We start from the raw sequence: 25606 nt of genomic DNA, 5'->3' as shown, positions 1-25606 counted from the left end.
TTTGTTTAATCAGAGTAATAACTTTTATTTCCAAATTCACTTTTACAGCAACAGTCAGTGGGAATCATTTGTTAAAACACACGATACACTATAATGGACACTCATAGACAGGAAGCTAAGCTAAAATGATTTCATGTCCCTCCCCACCACCCTCAAAATCCCCAAAGACACCACGGGACTTGCAAGTGCCAGAAAGTGCCCTGCCTGGCGCTGCAGTCACCGAGCCAGGTCCGCTAGGAGGGAAGGCTCTCGTGGGCCCATGCCCAGGGTAGCCCTTTCCCATGCTGAAGAGCAGTCAGAAGTCTCATGAAGCCACTGTGAGTCGGGCAGACGGGCACCACCTGGCCTTCATCTCCACCTCCCGGCTTGACAGGCAGGAGGGTGAAGAGTTGCAGGTGGCAGGAAAGGCGACACTCAGGTGCCAATTGCCTAGAGGGAAGGATGCCAGGTGCTCAGGGAACCATGGTGGGCTGAGGGGGGGGAGGGGGGCAGCAAGCAGAAGTCTGGAAGTTCCAGGATCCTACACGGGCCTCACCTGGCCGAGAAGGGGATAGGGAGCTTGGTGGCTGCCCCACTGCACCTGGAAAAACCTGTCGGTGGAAGAGCGACACCTCAGGACCTGGAGGCATCCGTGGCGTCACCCTCTCTAGAAAATGTGGTTGAGCTTCAGAAGGGTTACACGGCGGTTGAACTGCTCCACTCGACTTCCTTCTGCCCGTGTGACATTTCTTACAGGTCCCTCCCCCCTCCCCCCAAAGCACAACAAGCAATTGCAAACAGGATACAGAGTCTCACCATTGAAGTCGATTGAAAAATGGAACTATGGATAAAATGAATGGGACCAGGTGTATAGTATGTCCTAACCCATCCAAGGGGAGGTTGACACGGGGAATGGGGTGGGGGTGGGCGCCCAGCCCTAGGGAGATTGTCCTCATTTATGGTCAAGTCAGCCTCCCTTTCCCATCTACCTGCCACACTGACCAGATCACCTCTAAGTCGTGGCCTTTGGCTGACCCAACAGCCTGGCCCCCACCTGGGATCCTGCAGAGCCCGGTGAGTGAGACCCAGGTGCTGGAGACGGGGCACTGGGGCTGCGGGACAAGATGTGCAGCCGAACCCTGGCATCTACCACCAGATCTTCGGCTCATATTTCCTTTGCCTTCCTCAAAACCCTTCACTTCGAGAGCAGCTGTGGCTGAACAGGGTAGAAAGGTCTGATTCATTCTAAGAAACTTTTTCTTCTGCAAGGGAAGTCTCCAGCCCTGGAGAAGCCCAGAACACCTACCTCCCAGACCCCCAGGGTGGTCTTAAAAGCCAAAATGGAAATTGCAGGATTCATCCTGAGGCTGCCCACTTGCACAAACTTGGTGCCCTTCCTGTCGGGCAGCGCAGGCTATGCAGCCCTGGGTACAATAAGTCTGGCACCCTCTTAAGGAAGAGCTTGGTGAGGGGTGGGCCCCAGACCGAGGGGAGGGCAGCCTGCTGTGGCTGCAGATCTCTCCCAGCGGGCACTGGCTCCCCTTTCACAGGATGCAAGGAGTTCAAAGACCCTCCTCCCAGGAGGGCTGTCACTGACAAGGCCAACCTCAGGCTGTCCCCAGCAAAGGTTGGCTGCAGCACACCTCTCCCCACTCGGCACCAGGCCTGAGCTGGCTGGGCTTCTCAGGGTCAGAATGAATCTGGTCTTTTCTGTGGGGTCCCAGCTGCAGGTGAAACCTTTCAAAACTTGGTACCCCCACTCCCACCCCCCGGAAGAGGCAGAGCCACCAGGTGCTCTTGGAAGCCAAGTTCTAACGTGGGGTGAGGGGGACATGGAGGACCCCCATGGGGGCTGGGTGAGAGACCTCTACACGCATGTCAAGATACATGTTTTTTTTTTCTTTTTTTCATACTATCATTGTCACTGGCGAATCCAAGCATAAACAGACAAGTCCAACTACAACGGTGCAGGCTGGGGAGGGGATGTGCCCAGCTGCTCCACCAGCACAGACAGCACTGCTTCCAAGTAGGGTGCAGGGCAAGAACCATTTCCAATGGGGCGTGTTTCCCTTTCTGGGGTCCGGAGGGCAGATGATGGACTGAGCTGAGGCTGGATCCTCTGGGAGATTGGGTGGGTGGTAGGAGGCTCAGAGATGGGTGAGGGTGGGAGTGCAGGGGCTTAGGGAGTGTGGTCTTGCCTGGTGGGAAGCCTTGCTTGCCCTGCCAGGATCCCCAGCCACCTGCTGCCGGCTCAGCACCGGAAGGAGACCGGACCTTGTGGGAGGAGAAGTGGGCAGGCAGGGATGAATGGTGGGTCGCCACTGAGCACTGGGCTATCTGGTGGAGCTGCATGTTGGGCTCCAGCTGCATGGTGGAGTGCGGGATGGGAGACACCAGTTGGATGCAGGACTGGCTGGGAGACAGGTCCAAACCTTGTGCCTAGTCTTTCCTTGGTTCCAACCACTTGGTTCAGGGGAGGCTGTCCCACTTCAAACCCTCTGTGTCACTGATGGGAGGCGGGGTGACATGGGAGTACAGGCAGTGACGGCTGCGCGCAGCAGGCACGAGGGGCAGACAGCGGGCTGCGGTGGACTCAGGAGGCTCAAGACACCACCACCCCCTCCAGCTCACGGGTCCCCACACCCCAGAGACGCTGCTGCCCCAGGCATGGGAACAGACGGTGTCCTCTATGAGGCACAAGTTCTTACGGAGAGAACTGGGTAGTCCTACAGTCTCGAGTCTGAGAGGTGGCCAGATCGTGGCTGCAGTCCCAGACTCCTCCAGAGCTCGATAAAACGGCTCACACAGGGCAAGGGACCCAGCCTGCAGGCAGGATGGCCAGCTGACATCAAAGTCAGTTACCCTCCTGCCAGCCTGCCTGCTGCTGCCATCACCCCACCAAGAGGGCCTGGGACCCTTCTCCCCCGCTGCTCCCCACAGGTGGCACCCTGCCTGGGCGCAGCTGGTGGTCCTTCCTGTGGCTGGGGGCAGGGCTGCCAATCTCCCTCTCCCCCGTCCATGCCCAACCCCTGCCTCTCCCTCGCTCAGACAAGGTTGGCAAAAATCTGCCTGTGGCCGCACAAATGCATGCCCCAAGTGGCCATGCTCCGTGGCTGCCGCTGTGCCTCTGAGAAGCCCCCAGTTGAGGCCGAGGGGCTGACCCGGCCCTTCACTTCCCCAGCAGCTGCCCTCAGCTCGGAGCAGGGGGAAATGAATCCAAAGGAATTGTCCACGGAAATGTTGGGGGGTGGCCATCTGTCTTGACGTCTTTAAAATATTTTATTGTTAGTAGCCCACCCGCCAGTTGGGAAGGTGGCGGTTGCACTTATTCCCGGTCGCTGGTTTTGAAGTCCCGAGCCGAAGCCGAGCAGGCGACACACGCAGGCCAAGGCCGAGTGGCCCCGTCTGTGAGGAGCAGCTGGGGGGTGGGGGTGGGGGCGAAGGGCCGAATCATTCTTGTTTTCCACTCTCTCTTTTGTCACCCACTCTCTCTCTTTCTCTCTGCAATTACGGGCCACCTTGGGGCCGATCACAAACCCTGCTTGGCCAGGGACGCAGACACTTCCTCGGCCAGCGTGGCGAGCTGGGGCGAGTCTTCCATGTTGATGCTGCCAGTGGAAGAGACGTTGCTGAGGTGCCGCGGAGACGTGTCCCCCGACACCACCGGCGACTTGTACACGATTTCGGCCCCATGGTCGGTCTTGGCTTTGGCGTTCTCTCGGAAGGTCAGCTTGTGGGTTTCTATCTGTAGGAGACCGGGGTGGGGGTAGGGGGCAAGAGGGAGGGTGAGGCGGGGGCAGAGGGGGGGGCCGTTCCCGCCCTGCCAACTGCCCTCGGGGGCTGGGCTTTTGGGGGCAAGGGACTGCTGTTTCTGTTTTTCAATCGATCTTCCTTATGCCAGGCGCCGAGTGGTGCAGTGCTTAAGCACTTGCCCGCTCACTGGAAGGTTGGCTATGGGAAGCTGCCCAGTGGCTGTGGGGGGAAACCCTGGCCGTTGCTCCCGGGTAGATGAGCCTGCCCAAGAGGACTCTGCCTCAGAGTGAGCCTGCAGGAAGGACAGATGGACAGACAGACGGAGAACTGCCCCCAAGTTCCTAAGGCTGTAGATTCCAAGAAAGTACCTGCCACCACCTGCTCCCGTCGAGGGGCTGGTGCTCTGACACTTCAGCCTTTTTGATTGGCAGCCGAGGGCTTTAACTGCGGGCTCAGCAGGGCTGTCAGTCAAGTGCACAGTCTAGAAGACTCAATGGGGTGGTCCCAGGGAGTCTGGATCGACTTGGCAGCACCCAGAAACCACTAGTATTTGTATACCTCCTCCCAGCCGTCATCCTCCAGAGGCAGTGAGGATTGTCAGTGCCTGGTGTGCCCTTCGGGCTATCTGCCACAGAAGCGCACATGTGCGTCCATTCCTGAGGCTAACGCCCGTGCACCCACTCTGCACCGTGGGTTTTATGCCCAGCACCTTTACCGATTCATGGAGTATCCTTTCCTTATTGTTGGCTGCATAGTATTCCACACTGGAGATGAGCCAAATCTCACCTATTTCCCAGGTGGTGGCTTTTTAGGTGGGTTCCCACCTTTTGCTATGACAAACACGGCTGCAGGGACTAACGTGGGGCACCCATCACATCTCACATGCATGTGGTACATGCTAGAAATGGAATGGCCACGTCAGAAGGCATGTGCCTTTGATTCTGATAAATACCGTCGAAGTTGCAAATGCAAATGTGGAGGAATGTCCTTAGCCATTGCTTCCCGTCAGGCGCCACCCACTCCTCCCCTTTGCCAGGGAATGGTGAGCGGAGGTAGCGGCAGCCCCGGGAGCTGGGCTAGAGATACCAATGTGAGAACACCCTCTTGACACGAGATGTGACGTCACCAGAAGCCCAGAGGTCTCAGCTCCCAAGACCACCCAGGAATGCAAGCAGAAGGCATTCACTGGAGATGGAGTCCCACTCCCATCGAGTTGATCCCGATGGGAGCAGACAGCCTCATCTCTCACCTGCCGAGCAGCTGGTGGATTTGAACTGCTGACCTTACAGCTAGCAGCCCAGGGGGAAGAACAAAACCCCAGTTCACTGCCCCAGAGTCCATCCTGACTCAGTGACCCTATAGGACAGGGTAGAACTGCCCGGTGGGTTTCTGAGGCTATCACTCTCTGTGAGTGTAGAAAGCTTCATCTTTCTCCCAAAGAATGGCTGGTGGTTTCAAACTGCTGGCCTTGCAGTTTGCAGCCCAACGCCTGACTACTCTGCCTAGGAATAGCGCGTTGCAATTCTCTCCATGCCTCCTGAAGTGACCGACACTAGTCTGTGTACCTGGTGAAGGGGACCGTGCGCGCATGGATGCGGGCACTTTGTACTCTCTCTCCCCTCGGTATCCGGAGTCGTGGGTGCCACTACTGCAGAGTTTGCACCGGCGCACAGAGAAAGCAGGCTGCCTGCAGGCTCTTCGCTGTGGAGTCCCAGCTGTGAAACAAGGGCCTTTCCACACGCCTGTCTTTGGGTGGCTGGTGTGTTTTGTTTTGTTTCCAGTTGTGGTAAACGTATGAAAACGCTCGCTGTTTTGATACGGAACTATGTGCGGCTGCCACCCTGACCAGCAGCTTGATGTCCCCCGAGCTTGGAGTCTGCTGCTGCTGGTAAACATGGATGTACTGTGATCTCTATGCTGCTGCGGTCGCGTGCTAAGCCTGTCCCAAGTGCTGCCCACTGCACATCTGCCCCAGGGGACAGGGCGGGACTCCACACAACACACATCGCCAGGTCTTTCTCCCACAGGGCTGCTGGGGCTTCGACCTGCCGAGCTTCCCCTTAGCAGCTGAGCCAGCCCTTCACCAGCCGCCACTGGACACGGCTTTGGAGACACCTGCCTGATCTAGAGAATATATACCTTCAGTGGCCACCCTGGGGTGCCCTGCGCCCACAGCCCCATAGTAGATGGCCACCTCCACTCCACATCGGGGTCTGCGGGGCTGCCTATGAGGCAGCACCCCTGCCCGTGGTCAGATGGCAACCTCTGCTTGAGGCCCATCGCAGCCAGTGCTGCGTCTCGAAAGCCCACCCAGGGCCAGGCCCTGTTCTCAGCTTCTGAGGGCAGGAGGGCGAGCTCCAAGCTGTCACCCAGGAGGTGTGGCAAAAAGATGGCCCGGCTGCCAAGCGTCAAAGCCACGCAGGCAGTGAGCACACGTTCTCATGCTTGGCAGGGGACTCAGCTGGGACAGGTGTCCCTTCATCGGCTGCTGGGAGGCACCGGAGGCTGGAAAGCGACCCTGTGCAGCACTGCAGGGCAGCATGTGTGTGAGCATACGTATGCTTGTGTGCGTGGGCGGCCCCCTCGGGTGCTTGGCGGCATCCGTGCCGAGAAGCAAGGGCGTGGCCAGGAGACCACATCCTGTGCTGCCGAGGGAGCAGCTCGGGGCCACAGCCCTGGCCCATGCTGCCTGCCGCTACTGCTGCTGCTGGGGGCGAGACCCCAAGTATGGCTTGGTCATGCCGCCCACAGCCTTTGCTCAGCTGTGGTCTTTATGGACTCAGACCACCGGGTCTTTCTCCTGGGGAGCGGCTGGGTGGGTTCGAACTCCCAACCTTGTGGATGGTGCACCAATACCAACAGCAAAACCTGGCGACTAGAGACGGCTGCAGTCACTCAGTCACATGGCCTTTGGCTCTGGTGGCCTGCTTGGCTATGTGGTGATGTCCCACTGCTTGCTGAGGGCCCTGCCCGGTCTGGCTGGCTGCCGCAGGGCCGGCACTGGGTTCTCCCCACTGGCTGTGCAGAAGAATCACCTGGGCCTTGAACAATGCAGGTGCCCGGGTCATTTGCAGGAGTGCGGTCCAGGCAGGCTAGGTGACCCTTGTGGGCACCTGAGGACCACGCCTTCCTCCGCCTGTGGAAAGCTGGGTCACCCTCTTACTTGACTGACACCTGGTATGGGTTGAACCGTGTCCTCCCAAATATGAACTGGCCCACTACACCTGTGGGGGCCCGGTGATTTAAAGTCCTCCGCTACCCCCAAAGGTTCCTACCCATTGGCCATTCTGTGGAGAGAGAGAGAGGGCAGTCAGTCCACTTCCGTGAGGTGACAGCCCAATGCGGCAGTAAGTGGACCAAGACTCGCTTTGTTTTGTAATGAGGCTTCCCTCAGCGCCCTGTCGGGACAGTGGGTTAGCCGCTGGGCTGCTAACTGCAAGGTCAGCAGTTCCGTTCTCCCAGCCTCTCCTCGGGAGAAAGATGAGGCTTTCTGCGCCTCAACATTTGGAAACACGAAGGGGCAGTTCTCCGTCCTAAAGGGATTGCTGTGTCGGAATCGACTTGATGGAAGGAAGGGTCTTTGATTTACGTCAGTGCGGGCTGGGTTCTGGGCTCAGTCATTCTGACTTAGAAAGAGAGCACATTTGACGTGGGAGAAAGTACCGGTGGTGGACCAGAGGCCCCGAACCCTGAGACTGCCGGTGCAGAGACAAGGAGCTCCCTGGGAGCTGACGGAGCGTGCCTTGAACTCAGGCTTGCAGCGGCTTGGGCAGTGAGAAAATCCAGTAGGTTTCCAGCAGCACCAGGAAGCACCTAGCCTGAGCGCAGCCCCCTTACCTACCTTTTTGTTCCCTCCGCCAGGGACGTGGGTGATATTGTCCAAGGAGCCGATCTTGGATTGGACTCTCTCCTTGAAGTCCAGCTTCTCAGACTTCACCTCCACCTGGCCACCTCCTGAAACACAGCCCACGCAACACCCATCTTGCCATTTTTCTCCTGGGTATCAGTAGACTCTATGCACTAACAAAAGGGCCGCCCAGCACGGTGTCCAGGGGGCTGCTGGGGGCCCAGGCCAGTAGAGGGGCTGGGGCAAAGGCGCCAAGCCAGGCCCAGGGCTGTGCAAACATTTCCCGATAGAGACCAACCGTTAGCAGTAGGGGACTGCTATCCTTAGGCTGCGGTTTGTGCACAAGTTGGTCCTTCCCAACGGCTCAAAAACGAGGTGCTTCTAATCAAAGTGCACATCGAGTACTTACGCAGCCAGCCTCCTCTTAAGAGGATGAAAAGGTACAGAGGCTTCCCAGCTGGGAAGAAAATGATCTCACTTCTGAATTGGTCAGATTCCTTGCCAGACGTAGCCCACCCACCCCCGCCCCCCAAAAGACCTGGGGCTAAAATGGAATGGCGGAGCATGCACTTGGGGAGGAAAGGCCCTGAGCTGTGCGCCCTCCTGGGGGAGACCCGGCCTGAGCAGGAAAGGGTGGTAGGACTTTCTAGGGGAGGGTAACACCACTGAACAAACCTGCTCTTCGAGCGAAGGACGTGAGGGGATGGGCACCAGTGTGCGAGGCCGTGTCCCCTGGAGAGACTAGACTCGCACAAAACATCCAGGGGGCCCAGAAAATCCCTAGACACACTCTGGACTGCACTGCCGTTAGTCTTCTCTTCTGACAGGAGTGTGACTGAGGCAGAAGTCCTTGCTGGGGACACGGAGGAGGGAGTTTGCATCTATACTTGTGCCAGGAGAGCAGGTGGCCCTTGAGATGTTAATGAGATTGAATGAGTTCAGCCCTTCAGGGCTCCGTGATCCCCTGGGGGGGTGCTTGGGAGTTGCTGTCAGGTGGATTCTGATTCCGGGGCGACGCCACGTGAGCAGAGTAGAGCTGCTTCACAGGGTCCTCGTGGCTGTGACCTTTCGGAGGCAGGTCACCAGGGCTGTGTTTGGAGATGTCTCGGGTTAGGTTCAAACTGCTCACCTTTCACGGTTCATACCACCCGGGGCTGCTATGATGGTTGTTAGGGACTGGTCACGCTTCTGCCCTGACCCGCCCCATCCCCACAGTAGTTCTGTTTGAGCCCATTGTTGCAGCCATTGGGTCGATCCGTCTCTTAAAGGGTGTCTTCCTCCTTGTCACTCACCTGCCACTTTAGCAAGCACGATGCCTTTTCCAGGGATTGGTCTCTCCTGATCACATGTCCTAAGTACGTGAGACAAAGTCTCCTCATTCCACTTCGAAGGAGCATTCTGGTTGTGGTTCTTCCAAGATAGATGTGTTTGCTTTTGTGAAAGTCTTGATATTTTTACTATTTTTCAACACCATGGTGTAATTCAGGGGCACCAATTCTCCCATGGTCTTTCTTAGCACTGTCCAACTGTCACATGCGCGTGAGGTGATTGAAAGACACCACGGCTTCAGTCAGGCTCACCTGAGTCGTCAAAGTGACATCCTTGCTCTGCAGCCCTTTCAAGAGGTTTCATGTAGCAGATTGGCCCAGTGCAGGCCATCATTTGATTGTTGACTGCTGCTTCCTGGAACTTCGATGGTGGGGTCAAGCAAGGTGAAGTCCTCCACAACTTTAATCTTGTCTCCATTTATCCTGATGTGGTCTGTTGGTCCAGTCATGAAGATTCTGGTGTTTACACTGAGTTCTTATCCACACTGAAGACTGCAGTCCTTGATCTTCATCAGCAAGTGCTTCGTGTCCTCCTCACTTTGAAGTTACGTTGTCTGCATATGAAGGTTGTTAATAACCCTTCCTCCAGTCCTGATGCCACCTCCTTCACAGAGCTCAGCTTCTCCGATGATTTGTTCTGCACCCAGACGGAATAAGTACAGTGAAAGGATACAACCCTGGTGCACACTTTTCTCATTTTAAACCATGTAGTAGTCCTTTGTTCTGTTTGAATAACTGCCTCTTGGTCCAGGCACAGTTTCCAAAGCGGCACGATGAAGCGTTCTGTAATTCTCCTTCGTGTGTGCATGGCTTGCTATGATGCACAGATCGATTTTATCTCTACTTAAGTTCAGGGTCAGTACACAAGTACATAGCTCAGCTTTCAGCCAAGATCCACTGACGTCAGCAATGATAGCTCTCATACTCACCACATCCTCTTCTGAATTTGGCTTGAATTTCTGGCAGCTTCCTTTCAATGTACCAGCTGCAACTATAGCTGAATGCTTTTCAGCAAAATTTGACTTGCATGTGATATTAATTTTTTCCCCTCGATAATTGACCCACATTCTGTTGGGTCATCTTTCTTTGGAATGGCACAAATATGGATCTTCTGCAGTCCGTTGGCCAGGTGGCTGTCTTCCACATTTCTAGGCGTAGACAAGTGAGGGCCCCCAGCGTTTGCTGAAGCATTTCAGGGGGTCTTCTGTGGATTCCTGCAGCCTTGTTCGTTGCTAATCCCCCGGTGCAACTTGAACTACCTTCATTCTTGTTTATATGCCGCTTCTTGAAGTGGCTCAGTGTCCACTATTTTTTTTAATTATTATTAAGTGGGAGTTACTACATATCTCATTCCACAGTTCAATCACGTCAAGCAGTATTGTACAATTGCTACCACAGTCGGTTTACAAACCTTCTTTTTCTTCCTGGACTCCTTAACATCGTCTCCCCTTTACCCACCACTACCTTGTACCTGCCCACCTCCCCCCCTCAAAACAAACCAACAGTAAAACACCCTTGTACTGCCTGTTGCCCCTGTAGGTTCATCAATCCTGGGTATCATATACCGAAACACACAGAATACAACTTCAAAAGGGACTACTCTGTCCATTGTCTTTTGATGTTTCTTATATCCGCCGGTATTTTGCCCACACGGTCCTTCAATATTGAAACTCCAGGTTTGAGTTTCTTCTTCAGTCCTTTTCAGTTTGAGGTTTTCTAACTCCAGTTCTCTGCATATCTCACTATAACACTTCCCTTTGTCTTCTGGAGCCTCCAGCTGAAGTCCTCTGCTCACCTCTCCGACTCCATCCTGTCCTCCATTGGCTTTGGCTACTCTTGGTGGAAGATTACATTTCAGAGGAGCCCTGGGGCACAGGGAGTTATTCGCCGGGCTGCTGACCACCCAAGACCACATTTCAGTCTCTTCAGACATTTACTTTGATCTTAACTTTTTCTGTCTTTTCAATGGATTTTTGCTTTCTTCGTATATGTTCTTTTTAAAACAAATTTTTTTATTGTGAATCATGGCGGATGTTCCTGATGTCATTAGTGCTCTGTCAAATCTCTTCGTGAGATGTTCTTGACATTCAGATGGGATAGACTCAAGGCCACGTTTCACCTCTGGCGCACACGTTTTCATTTTCTTCAACTTTTACCTGAACTTATCTGATCAACTGATGGTCTGCTCTACAGTCGGCCCCTGACCTTGGTCTGGCTGCTGACCCCGAGCTTCTCCATCGTCTCTTCCCACAGACGTCATTGACTCGATTCCTGGGTATGCTATCTATCCAGGTGCGTGTGCATAGTCGCTGCTTATATTGTTGATAAAAGGTATTTGCAGTGAATAAGTCACTGTTCTTGCAAAGTTCAATCATGTGACCTCCAGCTTGGCCTCTCTCACCAACATTCTCTAACCACTGTCACTCACGTTTGCATTCCACTTGCTGAGACTGATATTGCATCTGGCGTGCGTGTCTTAGCAATCTCCGACTGAAGAGGTTGGTAGCATTTTTCAGTTACTTCATTACTGGATGTAGTGTTTGGTGTGCGAATGTGAGTAATAGTTGTATAACTGGACTTCCTTATCTAGATATTATCCTATCACAGACAGCACTGGACCTCCAGCTAGATCTTGAGATGTTCTTTTGATGGTTCATGCAACGCCAGGCCTGTTGACTTTGCCATTCCGGGAAGAGTAAAGCATGGGACTATCTGATTCAGTATGGCCCATCGCAGGCCAGGACAGCGCACTAATCGCTAGAATATCAATCTTTATCAGTCATGTTTGACAACTTCCAATTTTGCCTAGATTCATACATTGTACGTTCTGATGATTAATAGATGTTTTCAGAGATGTTTTCAGTGATTTTTCTCTCATTTTTAGTCATCCCCCATCGGGAAATAAAGGCCCCAGAGGTTGACTCCATCCATGGGATGGTCACCCTGCCTTTGAAGAGGCAGCTCTTCCCCAGGTGCATTTTCGGTGCCTTTCCATCTGAGGGGCTCATCTTCCAGCACTCTCTCAGACAGTGTCTCGTTGCTGTTCGTAAGGTTCTCAGGGGCCGATCCCTCAGAAGTGGATCGCCTATTGCACCTGAATACCTGATTGGACAGTACACATGTAGACAAGGAATGTTTCCAGCACCGCAGAAAGCATGCTACATCGTATGGGAAGAGAGCGAGCAGCCTGAGGGCAGGGAGCTCAGCTAGCATAGTTTCCTATCTAAATGAAGTCACGGGGGTGGTGGGGGCGGTGGTGACTAAAGTGTTGTAGTCCCTGCAGTTGGTGAAGTTGCTCCCATGCCAACTGACGACCAGCATCTTCCCCTTCCTCACTGTGTCTTGGAACTCTCCTTGATGGCTCCCCTCCTTGACTGTGTTGTCCCGCCCCCAGGGCCTTTCTAGCCACCTTTCCCTTCCGCCAGGGCTAACCTGGTTTATGGTGGATGTTGCCCAGTGAGCCACACTTGGAAGTCACCTTGCTCAGGTCAACTGGTTTGTAGACTATTTGCACCTGGAGGTGAGAGAATAAAGTAGAATTATTTTTCTGTGGGTGTGACTCCAACCACAGCGGACAGTGGGCCCTGACTCCCCCATCACGACCGTCAAGGCGGGAAATGTGCTGTGGGAATTCTGCGAACTCTGCCCCAAGGGGGCAGGGTCTTCACCGAACAACCGGGATTGGAGTGCCATCGGCAAAAAGGAGGGTCCTGCCCTTGGGTAGGTCCCTAACCTCACTCACAGCTGAATGTTCATGCCCCTCCCCTAGTATGAGACAGGCAGATCACATTCACTGGAGACAAAGCAGCGATTTGTGGGCACAAGCCCAGTTAGAAAGGCAAGACGGCTCTTTCAAGGCTCTGAGAGGAGAGGGTGGACTTAGGACTGACACTAAGAGAAGCACCCACAGAAGCCAACCCTGAGCCCCGACGAGGACAGTGTGGGTTAACAGGCAGCCCCCGCTAGATCAGCGGGTACCTTTGCCCAGGGATCAAAGCGACACCAGCAGGCCAGGCACATGGCGCGGCCGAGTTGAGGTGGGTTAGTGCCTCAGCAAGCTGCCCCAGATGTCTGACAGGCTACAGGACTCAGCACGAGGTCTGGGGGCCAGCCCTGCCAAACCGCCCACCCTCCTGAGGGACATGCTGGGCCCTGAGCCAGCTGCTGACCGCGGCCCCAGACCCACGCCCTGCAGAGGGCTGGGTCTCCCGGAGGAGGCAAGTCTCCACCGGCTGACCTTCTGGAGTGTGTCACACCCTGGGGCTCCAGCGGAGACCAGAGCTGGCCAGTCAGGCCAGAGCTAGCCCCTCCCGGCCCCTGTCCTGGGGTTACTCAGGAGACATGGCCAGGAAACTCCAGCCTGGATTTTATTCATCAGGAACGATCCCAAATTACTTGAAGGTAAAGACAGAGTTGGCACTGGCTGTTGGCAACAGAGCACTGAACAAGGCAGACAGACAGAGGCGGACTGTTTTTAGTGGGAGGAGGGGCCTGTGGGAGAGCACGGGTGCTTGAAGGTGGGCCAGGTTAGAGGCCCTGGCAGTGGGCAGTTTGGCATCTGAGGGGACACCTGGCCCAATGCTGACTCACTGTAGAAGGCCTCGCCAGGAGACCCAGAAGAGTGAAGCTCGCTGGAGCTTCCGGTTGGGCACAGAGGCTCTGGGTTACACTGCCCAGCCCCAGCCCCAGACCACAGGCTCTGCGAGGTGGTGCAAGGGGCTCTGGGAACTCTTCCCAGCACAGGGAGCCACTGTCAACCTGGGCGTGGTGAAAGCCTGAAGCTCTCCCCTTCACCCTGGGGGAGGGTGGGGAGGAGGGCGCCCAGGCCTCCTGGCCTGTGTGTGTGTGAGGCTGCCCTCCGCCAGGAGCAGCTTTCTCTGTGAGGACTCCTGCTGCAGACGGGCAGTGTTCGTGGGCCAAGGACAGTGCCTGGACCACAGGGGGGTGTCCTGCAGCTCTTTGCCAAGTCCCCCCAGCCCCCCACCCCAAGGGGGAACCCTGAGTTGTGCTGCCCCACACGCCCCCACTCCTGCCGGAAGGATTGTGCGCCAGGCTCCCGAGCACAGTTCCCATCGGCAGTCTAGGCTGAATGCTCTCCTCCCAAGGACGAGGCTTTGCTCCCCTGGCCCGAAGTGAGGTGAGAAACAGGAGCCACAGCTGGCCCATGGGGGGTGACACAGAAGAGCAGGGTGACACAGGGACACCAGCCAGCACAGTGAGGAAGCATTAATGAAGCATGGGCTACTCAGATGGAGCGCTTGGGGCGGGGGACCAGGGGGGCGGTGCTCGGAGCAGGGAGCAACACATTGCCAGAATAAACCCTCTGGGCTGGAGCCGACACCAGGTGGCCAGGGATCTGTGTGTGTGTTTCCAGAGATAGCTCCCAGGGCCAGACACTGCCACCCCCAGAAACCACCCTCCCCAGGGATCCCAGCCTAGGTCTGGACAATGACAAGCAGCCTGGTGGGTCTTGGGGGCAGGAGGGATGTGAGGACTTAAGTCCCAAACATCCACTCCATGGAACCTTGCAAGAACACCCCTGGGGGCACCATGGGACCCAGGGACATCAGAGGATGAAGTCCCCCCCAGGCAGAGCTGGTCTGCAGGTGGGCTGTGGGGGCTGGGAGAGGAAGGAGCTGGACCGAGACATCTTGAGCCCAACCCCAAGCAGCCTGTGGGACCCCTGAGGCAAGTACTGAGTGGTGAGTGGGGCCCCAGCAGGTCATCTGCTCCGAGGGCCTGGATTAGGGAGGGGCCAGGGAGGATCAGCCCCTTTCTACTGTTCTCTGAGCGCAGGCCAAACAGTAGAACTGCCCCTATGAGTTTCCCAGACTAATGCTTTACAGGAGAGCCTCGTCTTTCACCCGTGGAGTGGCCGGTGGTTTCGAAGTGCTGGCCTTTTGCAGGCAGCAGCGCAATGAGTAACCATGAAGCCACCAGGACTCCCACCTGTGCCCACCAGGTGACCCTAAGTGCCTGGGCTCCCCTCTTGGAGCACGGTGATGGGGCTTCCAGGGACAGCAGACACCAGCGTGGAGTCGGGCGCTGACCAGTGTGCTGAGCCCAAGGGAGGTTTATTCTGAGCAATGTCGCACGCAGATGGACTCCCCGTGCCACTAGAGAAAGCTGCAGCCCCGGCTGGGTGCGCTCCACTGTGCGGGTACTCACACTGCCGCCGCCCGCAACGTGTTTGATATTATCCTTTGAGCCACACCTGGACTGGACGTTGCTAAGATCCAGCTTCTTATTAATGATCTGCACCTTTGACAGCCAGAGAGAAGGATGAGTGGCACCCGGCCCCGCTCAGCGGCCCCTGCGGAGGCGTCTGAGGAGTCACGGCCCAGGGGCAGAGGACAGGCGGGCAAGCCGTGGGAGGAGCCTCCGACTTGCAGCTGGGGGGCGTGGCTGACAGGTTACAGAACAGGTTACACCCCACCCCGTCCTTATTCCGTTTCCAAAAGGGCTGTGCCACATGTCGCCAGATGCCTGGAAATCCGGATGGAACCTTCAGGGGTTGGAATAGCATGGCTGCCACAAAAGATCAAAACACAAAGTCCCACCTTCGTCCTCATCCACCAGCCCTGCGCGAGCAGTCAGCAAGATCCAAGTCAAAGTAGACTCCAAGCGACACCTAGTGATGGCCTCTGTCTGCCGTGCAAACCCTCAGCCCTCTTCCGTTGACCCAACGATCAACGGTTCACAACCAGGCCCCTGGTGCGGGGAAGGGAGGGCAGCCCCTGCTCCCGAGATTGACAGCCTGGGACACCCTACATAAAAGGTCGCCAGGACCCAGTGAGTTTGGGGATTTTGCTTTCTTCATCCGAGTATTAACCAGGCGCGACTCTGCTTAGCTTCCTAGCTCAGATGAGATGGGGTGCGTTCAGGGTGGTAGGGCCCTGGGGGCCACATGCCCTAGGCTGGGCGGACAGGCCTTGGGGGCTCAGCTAGACAAGAGTCCCACACTCAGAACTGGAGTCAGGCCCCAGGGTTCACGGGTCTCAGCAAACTGAAGAGATGGGAGTACCTGTGAAGCTGAATTGTACGCATTCTAACTTTGATGTCAAGATGACCTTTTGTCGAAGTATATTGTCAGTGGATAAAAGTTACTGTTCTTAAGTGCCTTAAAGATAAAACTATACCAAGTATATAGTGAACCTCACCCCTAGTTTCTTCCTTGATTGTATTGTTCTGAATCTAAACACCTGAGAAACACCATCTAACTTACCTCTTCATTTTCTTTTCTTTTTTATAAAGCCATGCCTTTTTTATTAGAAAAATAGTATTAGGATTCGGAAAGATAGAGGTGAACCAAGCAAAGTCAAAGCACTCCTCTTAGGATTCTACCACCCCCCCATAGCCCAGCTGCATCCCATTTCCTGGTCTTTCCCTTCAAGTCTCCCATCTGTAAAGGGGCTTCCAAAAGCTCTTGGGAACATTCCATTTTTCCATGGACTATTTTGAAGGCCCCTCTATCTACAGCAATAATGGGGACAGCCAGGAGCCGTAGGCGCGCTACTTGAAGTGTTAACGCTGGGGCTGGCAGTTTAGGCCCAGGAGTCACTCTGCAGGAGACAGGTGGCAGTCAGTGTCACCAGGACTTCCATGGGGCAGTTCTAGCCTGTCCCCTAGGGTCTGCAGAGCCAGAATGGACTGGATGGCAGAGGGTTTGACATGCAGTTTGTGCCGGTTGGCGAGTGCCATCCAGATCCTGGGCATTTCCCACATCCCAGTAGTCAGTCACCACACGACACCCCATAGTGAGAGTGCTGCACAGCGCTGCCAGACATTGCATCGACCCCTCTCCCATGATGCAAACCCTCCCACCGCCAACGTCCGCCCTTGAGAACATTCTCCCTGGCACTGGATGAGGTGCACGACGTAGCGTCCCTGGGATAGAATGGCTGGGTCAGAGTTACAAATGTTCTAAACCCCTCGGTCCAGTTCCCCAAATGGCTCTCTGTGAGGAACTCCGTAGCTGCTGGCAATGGGCATCATGAACATCCTCTTGCCTATTTCTTTGACCAAGACAAACAGGGCGGGGTTGCTGGTTTATGCTGCTTCTCTCTGATTATTACAGAAAGTGATCCCTTGCTTGCTTTTTAGCTAGTGGGTGGGCGATTTCCTAATATGCAGATGCTGCCCGTTCAGACAAGACAAAATTGTGCGGATGACGCAGAACCGGGCCATGGTTCCTGCTGCTGCTGCCCTTAGGGCCAGAACCGAGTGTAGAGCAGCGAACAACCCCTCCCCCTGTCTTGTCTGCACCAATTCTTCCTTTGTAAGTCCTCCTGTGGTTTCTAAGGGTGAAAACCTTTTCGCTTTTCATCGCCCCCTCCCTCCCTTTCTCCAGCTCTACAGAGGAGGGGGTCCTGTGCAGGTCAGAGAGGCTCAGCGGCAGAACCCACACAAGAATCTAAAGCCGGGTTGACCTCAAGGCTGGTGCCTCACTAACCAAGCCACCACCACCCTCCTTCTTGGTGGGCTCTTCTGGCCTTCTGGCCTCCTGCTTGCGGAAGCGAGGGGACAGCACCAGAGCCCAGGTCTAACTGGCAGGACGTGGGGCGCTGGGTAACCTCGGATCTTAACCTGGGTCAAGTTGCTCAGTTTCTCAGAAGTGGAGTTGCCTGCTTTCAGAAAGGACCTGGAGCGACTTCTTGTTCAGTTTGTTTCTTAAGAATAATAAAATCACCATCATTTCAACCAAAGGAAGCAGACACCACCTGCCTATATTGTGGTGACGTGCCATGGCGTTGGTCCCAACTCATAGTGACTGGACGACAGGACGGAATGGAGCACTGCCCAGTTTGCCCCATCCTTTCCGTCGTTCTTATGTTTGAGCCCATTGACCCCGGGGCTGCCCCATGGGCTCACACAGAAGCAACCGCCTACGCTGATCATTACACGTCGAATCATTACACAGGGCGCGGAGCTTCCTGGAAGCCAAGGCAAAAGCAGGGAGAATTATAAAGGCAGTTTACGTAACTCTCCTTATCTGGCAGAGTCAGCGTACCTACCAGTTTTTCCAGGAAGACCATCTTGTTTGTTGTGCCTATCTGTGTAAGAGATCTGTCCGTCGGGCTTTCTCCAGGGGTGTTAAGCAGTAATACAAGGGCTGCCTCAAACGAGGAAATGGGTTTTCCACATGGCGTGTTCGTCCTCCAACACGACCAAAGAAAAGCAACAGACTGGAGGATAGTCAGGAAACAGACCAGGACTGCTGAGTCCGTGTCCGGTGCACACACTCACAGAGTCACAGAGGAGCGAGAAAGGGCCTGGTTGGCAAGAAAGCCATCGGATCTGAGCCTCATTTCTCAGCTAAGAGTCGCAGGTGTGCTCTGTTGTCTGGGCTCTGATAATACCCATCAGAGGAGAACTGGTTCGGAAGCTCCACAGGCTGACTTGGGGCACCCCTAGTCGGGGGAGAATTTCCTAAGGTGGGGGGGGGGGGTGACCCTAGCAGGGAGGCTGGGACTAGAGGAGGGGTCGGGTCAGATCAATGGTGGTTGAACCTGCCACCTGGAGGGCCTAGAGTGGTCCCATTAAATCATGTGGCCTCAGGTCTCACCTGGCCCTCCCTGCCTCCCCATGCCTGCCCCCTCCCCCAGGACCTCCCAGGGTGGCCCAGCTGAGGACAGGCTCTGGCTCAGCCAGGCTCCAGTACCGTGACCACATGGTCACGCTCTGAGCCAGGGTTAACAGGCCTGGGGGTGGGGAGGACAGCTGCTGGGCCAATTTAAATCGTCTGGTGAGAATTTAACCGGAAGCCTCTCTGGAGGTCCCTGGTGGCAGGCGGACAAACACCTGCCCACTTCCTCTTCAGCCGGCTGGCCAAAGCACAAAGATCAAGCCATGGGGAAGAGCTGGGAATTCCTTTTCCCAGCGATCTCCCGAAGGTGCTTTGAAATGATTGGGTTTGCTCAAGGCTTTGAGGAGCCCTGGTGGGTATTAGTTGGGCTGCCAGCCGCAAGGTCAGCAGTTCAGTTCCCAACCTCCAGCCCTCTCGAGAGAGACCCTACAGAGAGCTTCTATTCCCTTATTAAAGAGTTACCGTCTCGGAAACCCGCAGGGGCAGCCGCACTCTGCCCTACAGTCGCGAAGAGCCAGGATAGACGCCATGATAGTGACGATGCAGAAACTGGAAGGAACCCAGAGCCTTTGCTGGAGAAGTGGACAGGGGCTCTCAGGGTACCAAGCCACCCCAGGAGAGGGGTCTGCCTGGCTCTGACCTCTGCTCATTCCAGGGTCAAATTCCCCCCACCCCCCCAAGCTCCCAGTACAATTCACTTCATTCGACACGTGTTTCTTTGCCATTTGCTAATGTACTTACTTAGTAAGTCAACTCTCTTTAAAAGACTTCCGTTTTCTATTATGGTCTGCGGTGAATGGGAAGGAGAGGTCTCGGGGAGGGGTGGAGAGAGACGGAAACCGGTCTGGGCAGAGATGAATGGGAGAGGAGCACACCTGGACGAGGAGGGGCGGCGGGGTGAAGACCAGACCCACGCGTTGGAAAAGGAACGCAGACGGAGGGGGGCGTTTGCAGCGCGCCATCGCCACCTCGTGACCGTGCACAGTATTGCGCCCGGAGCGTTCGCAGCCCGCTGCTCCCGCCCTTCCTCGGGGCTCACAGACCAAGGGGCCCCGTCGTGCGCCGCCACCTGTGCCTCTTGGGTCATTTAAAAATCAAAACGAGAGCACCTCACTGCCGTGGAGTCACGTCTCCTGACCCCGCAGCCTCGGGCCTCCTGGGAGTTCCTTCGCCGCCACTGGGTCCCCATCCTCCGCTTCCTTAGCTTCTGTCGGCCTGCGCTGCTCTCGACACTGGGAAGTCGCTAACCACTCACAGGTGTTTCACCTCAGCTGGGCCCTCACCTGCTCCGATGGACCTGCCCCTGATGTCCCAGCAGCAGCAGCTGATGAACCAATGAGCAGGGGAAGATCTCAAACACCTGTACTGACTGACACATAAGCCTATTGGGGATGCTGCTTGTGGTCCCAAGGAAGCGCTGTCCCGTCTTCAAGTTGGGGGCGCTGACAGTGCAGGGAGCACTCCACTGACTGGTGACAACCACACAGGTGGTCTTTGGTGGTGCTGGCTGGTCCCGACGCCCCGGGCCTCATGCCCCTGTGGGTGGCGGTGGGTGTGCGCTCAATTCACAGGGACCCTCAGGGCAGAGCAAAACTGTCCATCAGGGTTTCCTGGCCCCGGATCTTTGTGGGAATGGTTACCCAGCCCGATCTCCTGAGGCCCTGAGGGTGGGCTTTTGGCCAACAGCTGGGCACTTAACCACTGTGCCCGCAGGGCCCGGCCTGCTGTGTTAGCTGCTCGCTCAGGCCCCAGAGCTCACCAGCCAGCCTACAGCCTAGGCGGCCCTGGTTGGCTGAGTGAACACTAGAAGGGCCGGAGAAGCGGCCTTTGAGGCTACTTTCTGTTCGTTTTTATTGTTCGTGTTCGCAAATTTATTTCTGCTCTTTCCTTTGTTTCCTTATTCTTATTTCTTTTAACCCCGCCCCGCTTCCCTCCTGCTGTAGTTTCCTTCCTTAGCACAAACACTGAGAACTCTGCCTTCTCGTGGGACCCCATGGACGCCGTAAACTTGCCCTCGAATCTCAATAAATCACAGGAAATGACCATGCGTTCTTTGGGGCACCCCCACCTAATTTGGGGTCCTCACCATTGCAGATGAGGGTCCTTCCTCTCCCCCCTGGACAAACACAGGTACATGGGAGCGGGTTCACATTTTGGATTTCCAAGGAACTGGCTATGTGGGTGACACTTGTGCAACTAATCCCTGGTTTCTTAGGTCGTGGCCGGAGCACAAAGGGGAGTCATCACTGCTTCCCCATATTCAGAGGTGAGCCCGGGGGCGCAAGGGGTTACGTGTTGGGCTGCTAACTGCAGAGTTTGAAACCACCAGCTGCTCTTTGGGCGCAGGATGAGGCTTTTTGCTCTCACAAAGATTTAGTCTCAGAAACCCACAGGGGCCGCTCTACTCTGCCTATGGGGTTGGGTTGGATTGGGTCGGAATCGCCTGGATGGAGCTTGGTTTGGCCCTGTCCGCTGAGAAGTATTCTTTGTTGGTACAGTCTCTGAACACGTGACAGCAGGTAACAGGAGACCTCCTGTCTTACAGGAAAACCTGGGTTTTCCTGCGGATGCCCCCCTCTCGGAGGCACCCGGTCGGTCCTGTGTGCGTCATCTCGCTCTGCTAATCCCGCACAGGGGCAGTGGTTCCCCTTTCCTCTAGACACACAGGTGGCCATGAGGTGGCTCCCTGGCAACCAACCACCTTGCCTAGTCACATTTCTCCATCCAAGGGCATGGATGCCCATCTGGTTTTATTTTATTTGTTCTGACTATAAGTACTTTCGTTATTTTAAAAAAAAATTGGGGAGGGGGCCAGGCAAATGGAGAGGACCCATTTATAACCTCTATGAACGTAATTGCTCTGAACATTTTATACTTTTGCCCATCTTGGTGCTTTGCCTCTTCCCTTACCCACATCCACACAAACACATGGGGCAGCAACACTTGAGGGCCTGGGGACCCAGCCTGGGCTGCGGGGGTAGGGGCTGAGCATCCCGAGGAGTGGGGAGGAAAACCAGCCAGTGGATGTGGATGCGCGGCAGGGCCCCGCTCAGGGCTGGGGTCAGAGGTAGTGTGCTGGGGCGCCGGTGGCGCAGTGGTTACGCACGGGGCTGCTAACTGCAAGGCCAGCGGTTTGGGGGAGAAATGAGGCTTTCTCCTCCCGGAAAGAGTTCGTCTCGGAAACCCACGGGGGCAGTGGCACCCTGTCCTGTGGGGTCTCTAGGAATCAGAATCGACTTGCTGGCAGTGAGCTCGGTTTTCTGTCAGCCTGGACTACACCTTGGACCACCTGGGGGATCCCACTGCTGAGGGTCTAATGGGATGGGGTGAGGCCCAGGCACCCCCAGGATATTCTGTTCTGCAGGCAGAATCGAGCCCAGTGGCCCCAGGACTCTCAGGAGCAGGCAGACTCTCCAGACCCCTCCTCCATACTTTCCTTCACACCCACTCTCAGTGGAACCAGTGTGGGTCCACCAACATCTGGATTTCCCTTTAAAATTAATTTGGCTTCAGCCTAATCACGAATCCAATGGAATCATCTTCCGTCATGCAACCTACTGCCTGCTTGGTTACAGACCACACTAAGTAGGGTCTGTCCTAAGCCTAATCCCGGCTGAGCCGTAAGAGTAGCAGCTAAGACTGGGACGCCAGTGGGCATAGCTGGGAGAAGACAGATGCCCCAGGGGCACCAGCACGGACTCAGCAAGGAATGCAAGGAGGGGCAGGACCTTCCTTCCTCAGAGCGGCAGAGAGACTTGCCCTAGTGCCAGCACCTTGCCCTCAGCCTGCCAGTCTCCTGGCCTGAGAGAGAACTTTTCTCTTCCTGAAACCACCCCCCCTGGCGGTATTTTGTGACCGAGTGCTAGGAGTCCAACGCATGCATCACTGGAGCCAATGATAAAGACCGAAAAGCTCAGAGGAAACAGGCTTCTGCGCAGCGGATGCCTGCCCATCTGATGTGCTTTTCCTTTCCTTATTCAGGGCGGGCTCCCATATCCCAGCGGAGTGAGTGTCCAGACTGCTACAGCCCTGCCCCTGGGGTAGTGGTGCTAGTGGCCGACAGAGTGAAACACCGCCTGGCCCTCTGCCGGCCTCACGGTAAGCCCATTGTGGCAGCCACCGTGGCCATCCATCCTGTGGAGGGACCTGCCTCTTTTTCACGGCCTGGCCACTTAGCCAGGGTGACGTCCTTCTCCAGGGACTGGTCCCTGTGGTAGCTGAACGTTGATGGAGTATTCAGGCCACAGAGCACAAAGACCTCAGGAGACACGAGTCACCTGAGCAGGTCGCTCCAAAAGCCTTCTCCGGGGTCCCATTGGCCTCCCCCAATCTCACTTCTCCTTTTCCCTGGATCCGAGTGATAGCTGAGATGGTCTTCCTTTCCATTTTCTCGGGGTTTCATGGGATTTAAGGGGAGCTGGGACTCCTCCCTTGGCCACTGAGCTCCCCACACCTCTTCCCCTCAAAGTCATTCTTCCTCCTTAGCCCTTTAGCAGATGCCGAACCTCGGTTTCTGCCCAGTGAAGCCCCCATCCTCTCACTGGGGCGTCACAGGCAGCGGGTGTCCTGAAAGGGGCCTTGGTGGAGAGTTTCCCTGGAGCCGTTCGCTGTGACAGCGGCTCTCCCTCAGACGAGGGCCAGGGGCCCGAAGGAGAACCAGGCTCCATGCCCAGACACTCCCAGATACCACCAAGTCAAATGAACCCCCAAATGACAGGGACCCTGCTTCTTCCCTTCGTTATAGCCCAGCAGACAGGTGTGTGCTCAGTGTCTCCTGGGCCTTGAGGAAAGGGGGGAATCCAGACTGACTTCTTGGAGGAGATGGAGCTGAAGCTGGGCCTTGGGGAAGGGCAGAGATAAGGGGGCAAGGGGAGAGGTGGGGGTGGAAGGGCATTCAGCAGATGGAAGGCGTGATGCAGGGAGGCTGGAGAGCAGTGTCCCAAGGGAACACAGAAAGCCTGGGAGGGGTAGGCGCTGGGGCGGGGCAGAGCCCTGCGGGGGTGCAGGGGTGCTGCTGGCAGGCTGGGAAGGTCAGGGGAGGGACGCTGGGCAGAGTCCTGAAGCACCAGGACGTGGAACCAGGAACCAGATGGTGGTAGGGAAGATTCCAGAGACAGCTAAGAAACTGGGTGGAACAACAAGGAATGTGGGAACAGGCACTGGGGAGGAGATGGGCGGAGACAGGCCAGGGTGGGACTTCTGGTGGGCGGGGGATCTTCTGGTGGGAGGTGCTCCTGGCTGAAGCCCATGGTCACAGTCCACAGGCCTTAGTGGGCGGCTGTGGGAATCCTCTGGGCCTAGAGACCTGGGTGCAGGGGAGACCTCGAGGTCTCCACGGTCCCACACCCCGTGGAGGTCACGGGGTGGGGTATGGGGAGGCTTCAGTGAACGCTTTCTTTTAAAGGCTAAAGATGGGCTTGGGTGGGCAAAGTGAGGCTTTCAGTAGCAGCCATCGGGAGGGAGACTTCCTGGCCTCCTGTGTCCCCAGGGACATTGCCACACGAGAGCCTGGATTAGAGAGCGGGCCCAGGCCCAGCCGGGCTCGGAGCACTCAGCAATCTTGCTGTGTAGAGCCCCAGGGCTAACAAAGCCATCATTCCTGCATTACCGATGGGCCTTCCCTAACGCACAACGGTGCAGAGCACCCGCTATCAGCGGGTGGAGGGCCGTGTGTGGCCATGGGTGACACAGCCGTGCAGCTTTCTGGGAGAGAGCTGGTATGTACTTTTCCTCTGTGTCACAGGATGTGCTGTGACACTGGGCATGCCAAGTGAGGGCAGGCCAGGGTGGGAGAGCGACCATCCTGCCTTGGAAACCCTCTTGCTGGGGGGTCCTTGGCCCTGCCAGCCCCACAGAGGCATCGGCTTCAAGCCAGCACCCACCTCACAGCAGCTGCCCAAGTGTCCCTTCTAGAAGGGGTGGGAGGCAGGTGGCAGGTGACACTGCACGGAGTGTAAAATGAGGGCAGCAACGGTCGCAGTCGGCCCGAGGCCGTCAGCCATTGGGACACTGACAGCCCACTAAGAGGAAGCTTCCGGCCACAGGAAGAGGCTGTCTGCCTGGGGAGACTGTGGAGGGCCCTGCAGGGGGGCCTGGGGCTTGGAGTCCAGAGCCTCCAGAGAAGGAGGAGCACAGGCCGAAGGCTGGACAGAGAAGGTCCCACAGAGAGGCCGGACCTCAGTGTCGGATTATGCAATCAGCAAGCAAGGCAAGCCGGGACTTGCTTGTGCTCACTTACTAATGGGGACTGAGCACGTCCACATTGTTGCACCACAAACATCCAGCTGCTGGTCCAGGAATGGCTGGCCTGTCTCTCCCCCAAACCCACAGCCTCTCCCTCTTCTCAACCAGGCAGTCTGCCAGGGCTGGAGTACCCATGCAGCAGGGTACACACGGGCTTACGTGTGCTTCCTTTGTCAGCTCTTGTGAACAGTTAGTTCTACTTCTGTTTTCTGTGGAACTGTTCAGTCAGCTTACTAAGGAAGCAAAGCAAGTCCATGCTTACTTACTGGACTTACAGCCCTGCCTGCCCTTCACCTATGAGCCAAGGTATAAAGTAAATCAAATCAGTCTGGGGACCCCCTGCCTGTCCGCAGTGGGGTGAGACCACTGCCCCTGCTGAGAGGGAATTGTGAGTGCTGGCTGTCTAGGGTGCTGCTCCTCGTCACAGATGGCCATCATGACTCAACAGTGACCGGGCCAAGAATGGAGCCACAACCGGATCCTTCTTCCTTGAGGGGGTTGTGCAGGAGAGGGGCGGGTAGGCGGTCAGGGCGCTGCAGGAGGGGACCTCATTGGGCGGAGCCACCGCATCCCTCTGTGGTGGGCGGGGTCCCAGGGGAACGGCCCGCCCCTTCGCATCAGTCTCCCAGCAGCCTGGCCTTACCTTCCCACCGCCGGGCTGGTGCTTCAGGTTCTCGGTGGAGCCAATCTTGGACCTGACGTTCTTCAGGTCTGGCATGGGCACGGGCGCCGTCTGCAGGCGGCTCTTGGCTGAGGACGGTGACTTGGGTGGGGTGCGGACCACTGCCACCTTCTTGGGCTCCCGGGTGGGCGGGGTCGGCAGGGAGGGGGTGCGGGAGCGGCTGCCAGGAGTTCCCGGGGAGCCCGGGC

General features: G+C 56.3%; 1 protein-coding gene across 1 annotated transcript in view; it reads right to left on the bottom strand.

Annotated features, from left to right (window-relative positions):
- MAPT (microtubule associated protein tau) overlaps positions 1 to 25606 on the bottom strand; it is a 106010-nt gene continuing 80404 nt past the window's right edge. Inside the window, exons 8-12 of the mRNA XM_030888068.2 lie at positions 25380 to 25606; positions 15076 to 15168; positions 12340 to 12421; positions 7574 to 7686; positions 1 to 3724 (exon numbers count right to left, since the gene is read on the bottom strand). The exon at positions 25380 to 25606 is cut by the window's right edge and continues 2 nt beyond it. Of these exons, the coding sequence (XP_030743928.2) occupies positions 3509 to 3724; positions 7574 to 7686; positions 12340 to 12421; positions 15076 to 15168; positions 25380 to 25606 (731 nt within the window). The 3' untranslated portion in view covers positions 1 to 3508. The remainder of the gene's footprint in view (positions 3725 to 7573; positions 7687 to 12339; positions 12422 to 15075; positions 15169 to 25379) is intronic.

Source organism: Echinops telfairi, unplaced genomic scaffold (assembly GCF_000313985.2).
Source record: "Echinops telfairi isolate 266 unplaced genomic scaffold, ASM31398v2 ScPeMD7_7458;HRSCAF=8496, whole genome shotgun sequence".
Taxonomy (NCBI): Eukaryota; Metazoa; Chordata; class Mammalia; order Afrosoricida; family Tenrecidae; genus Echinops; species Echinops telfairi.
This window is presented reverse-complemented; position numbering and strand designations above follow the sequence as displayed.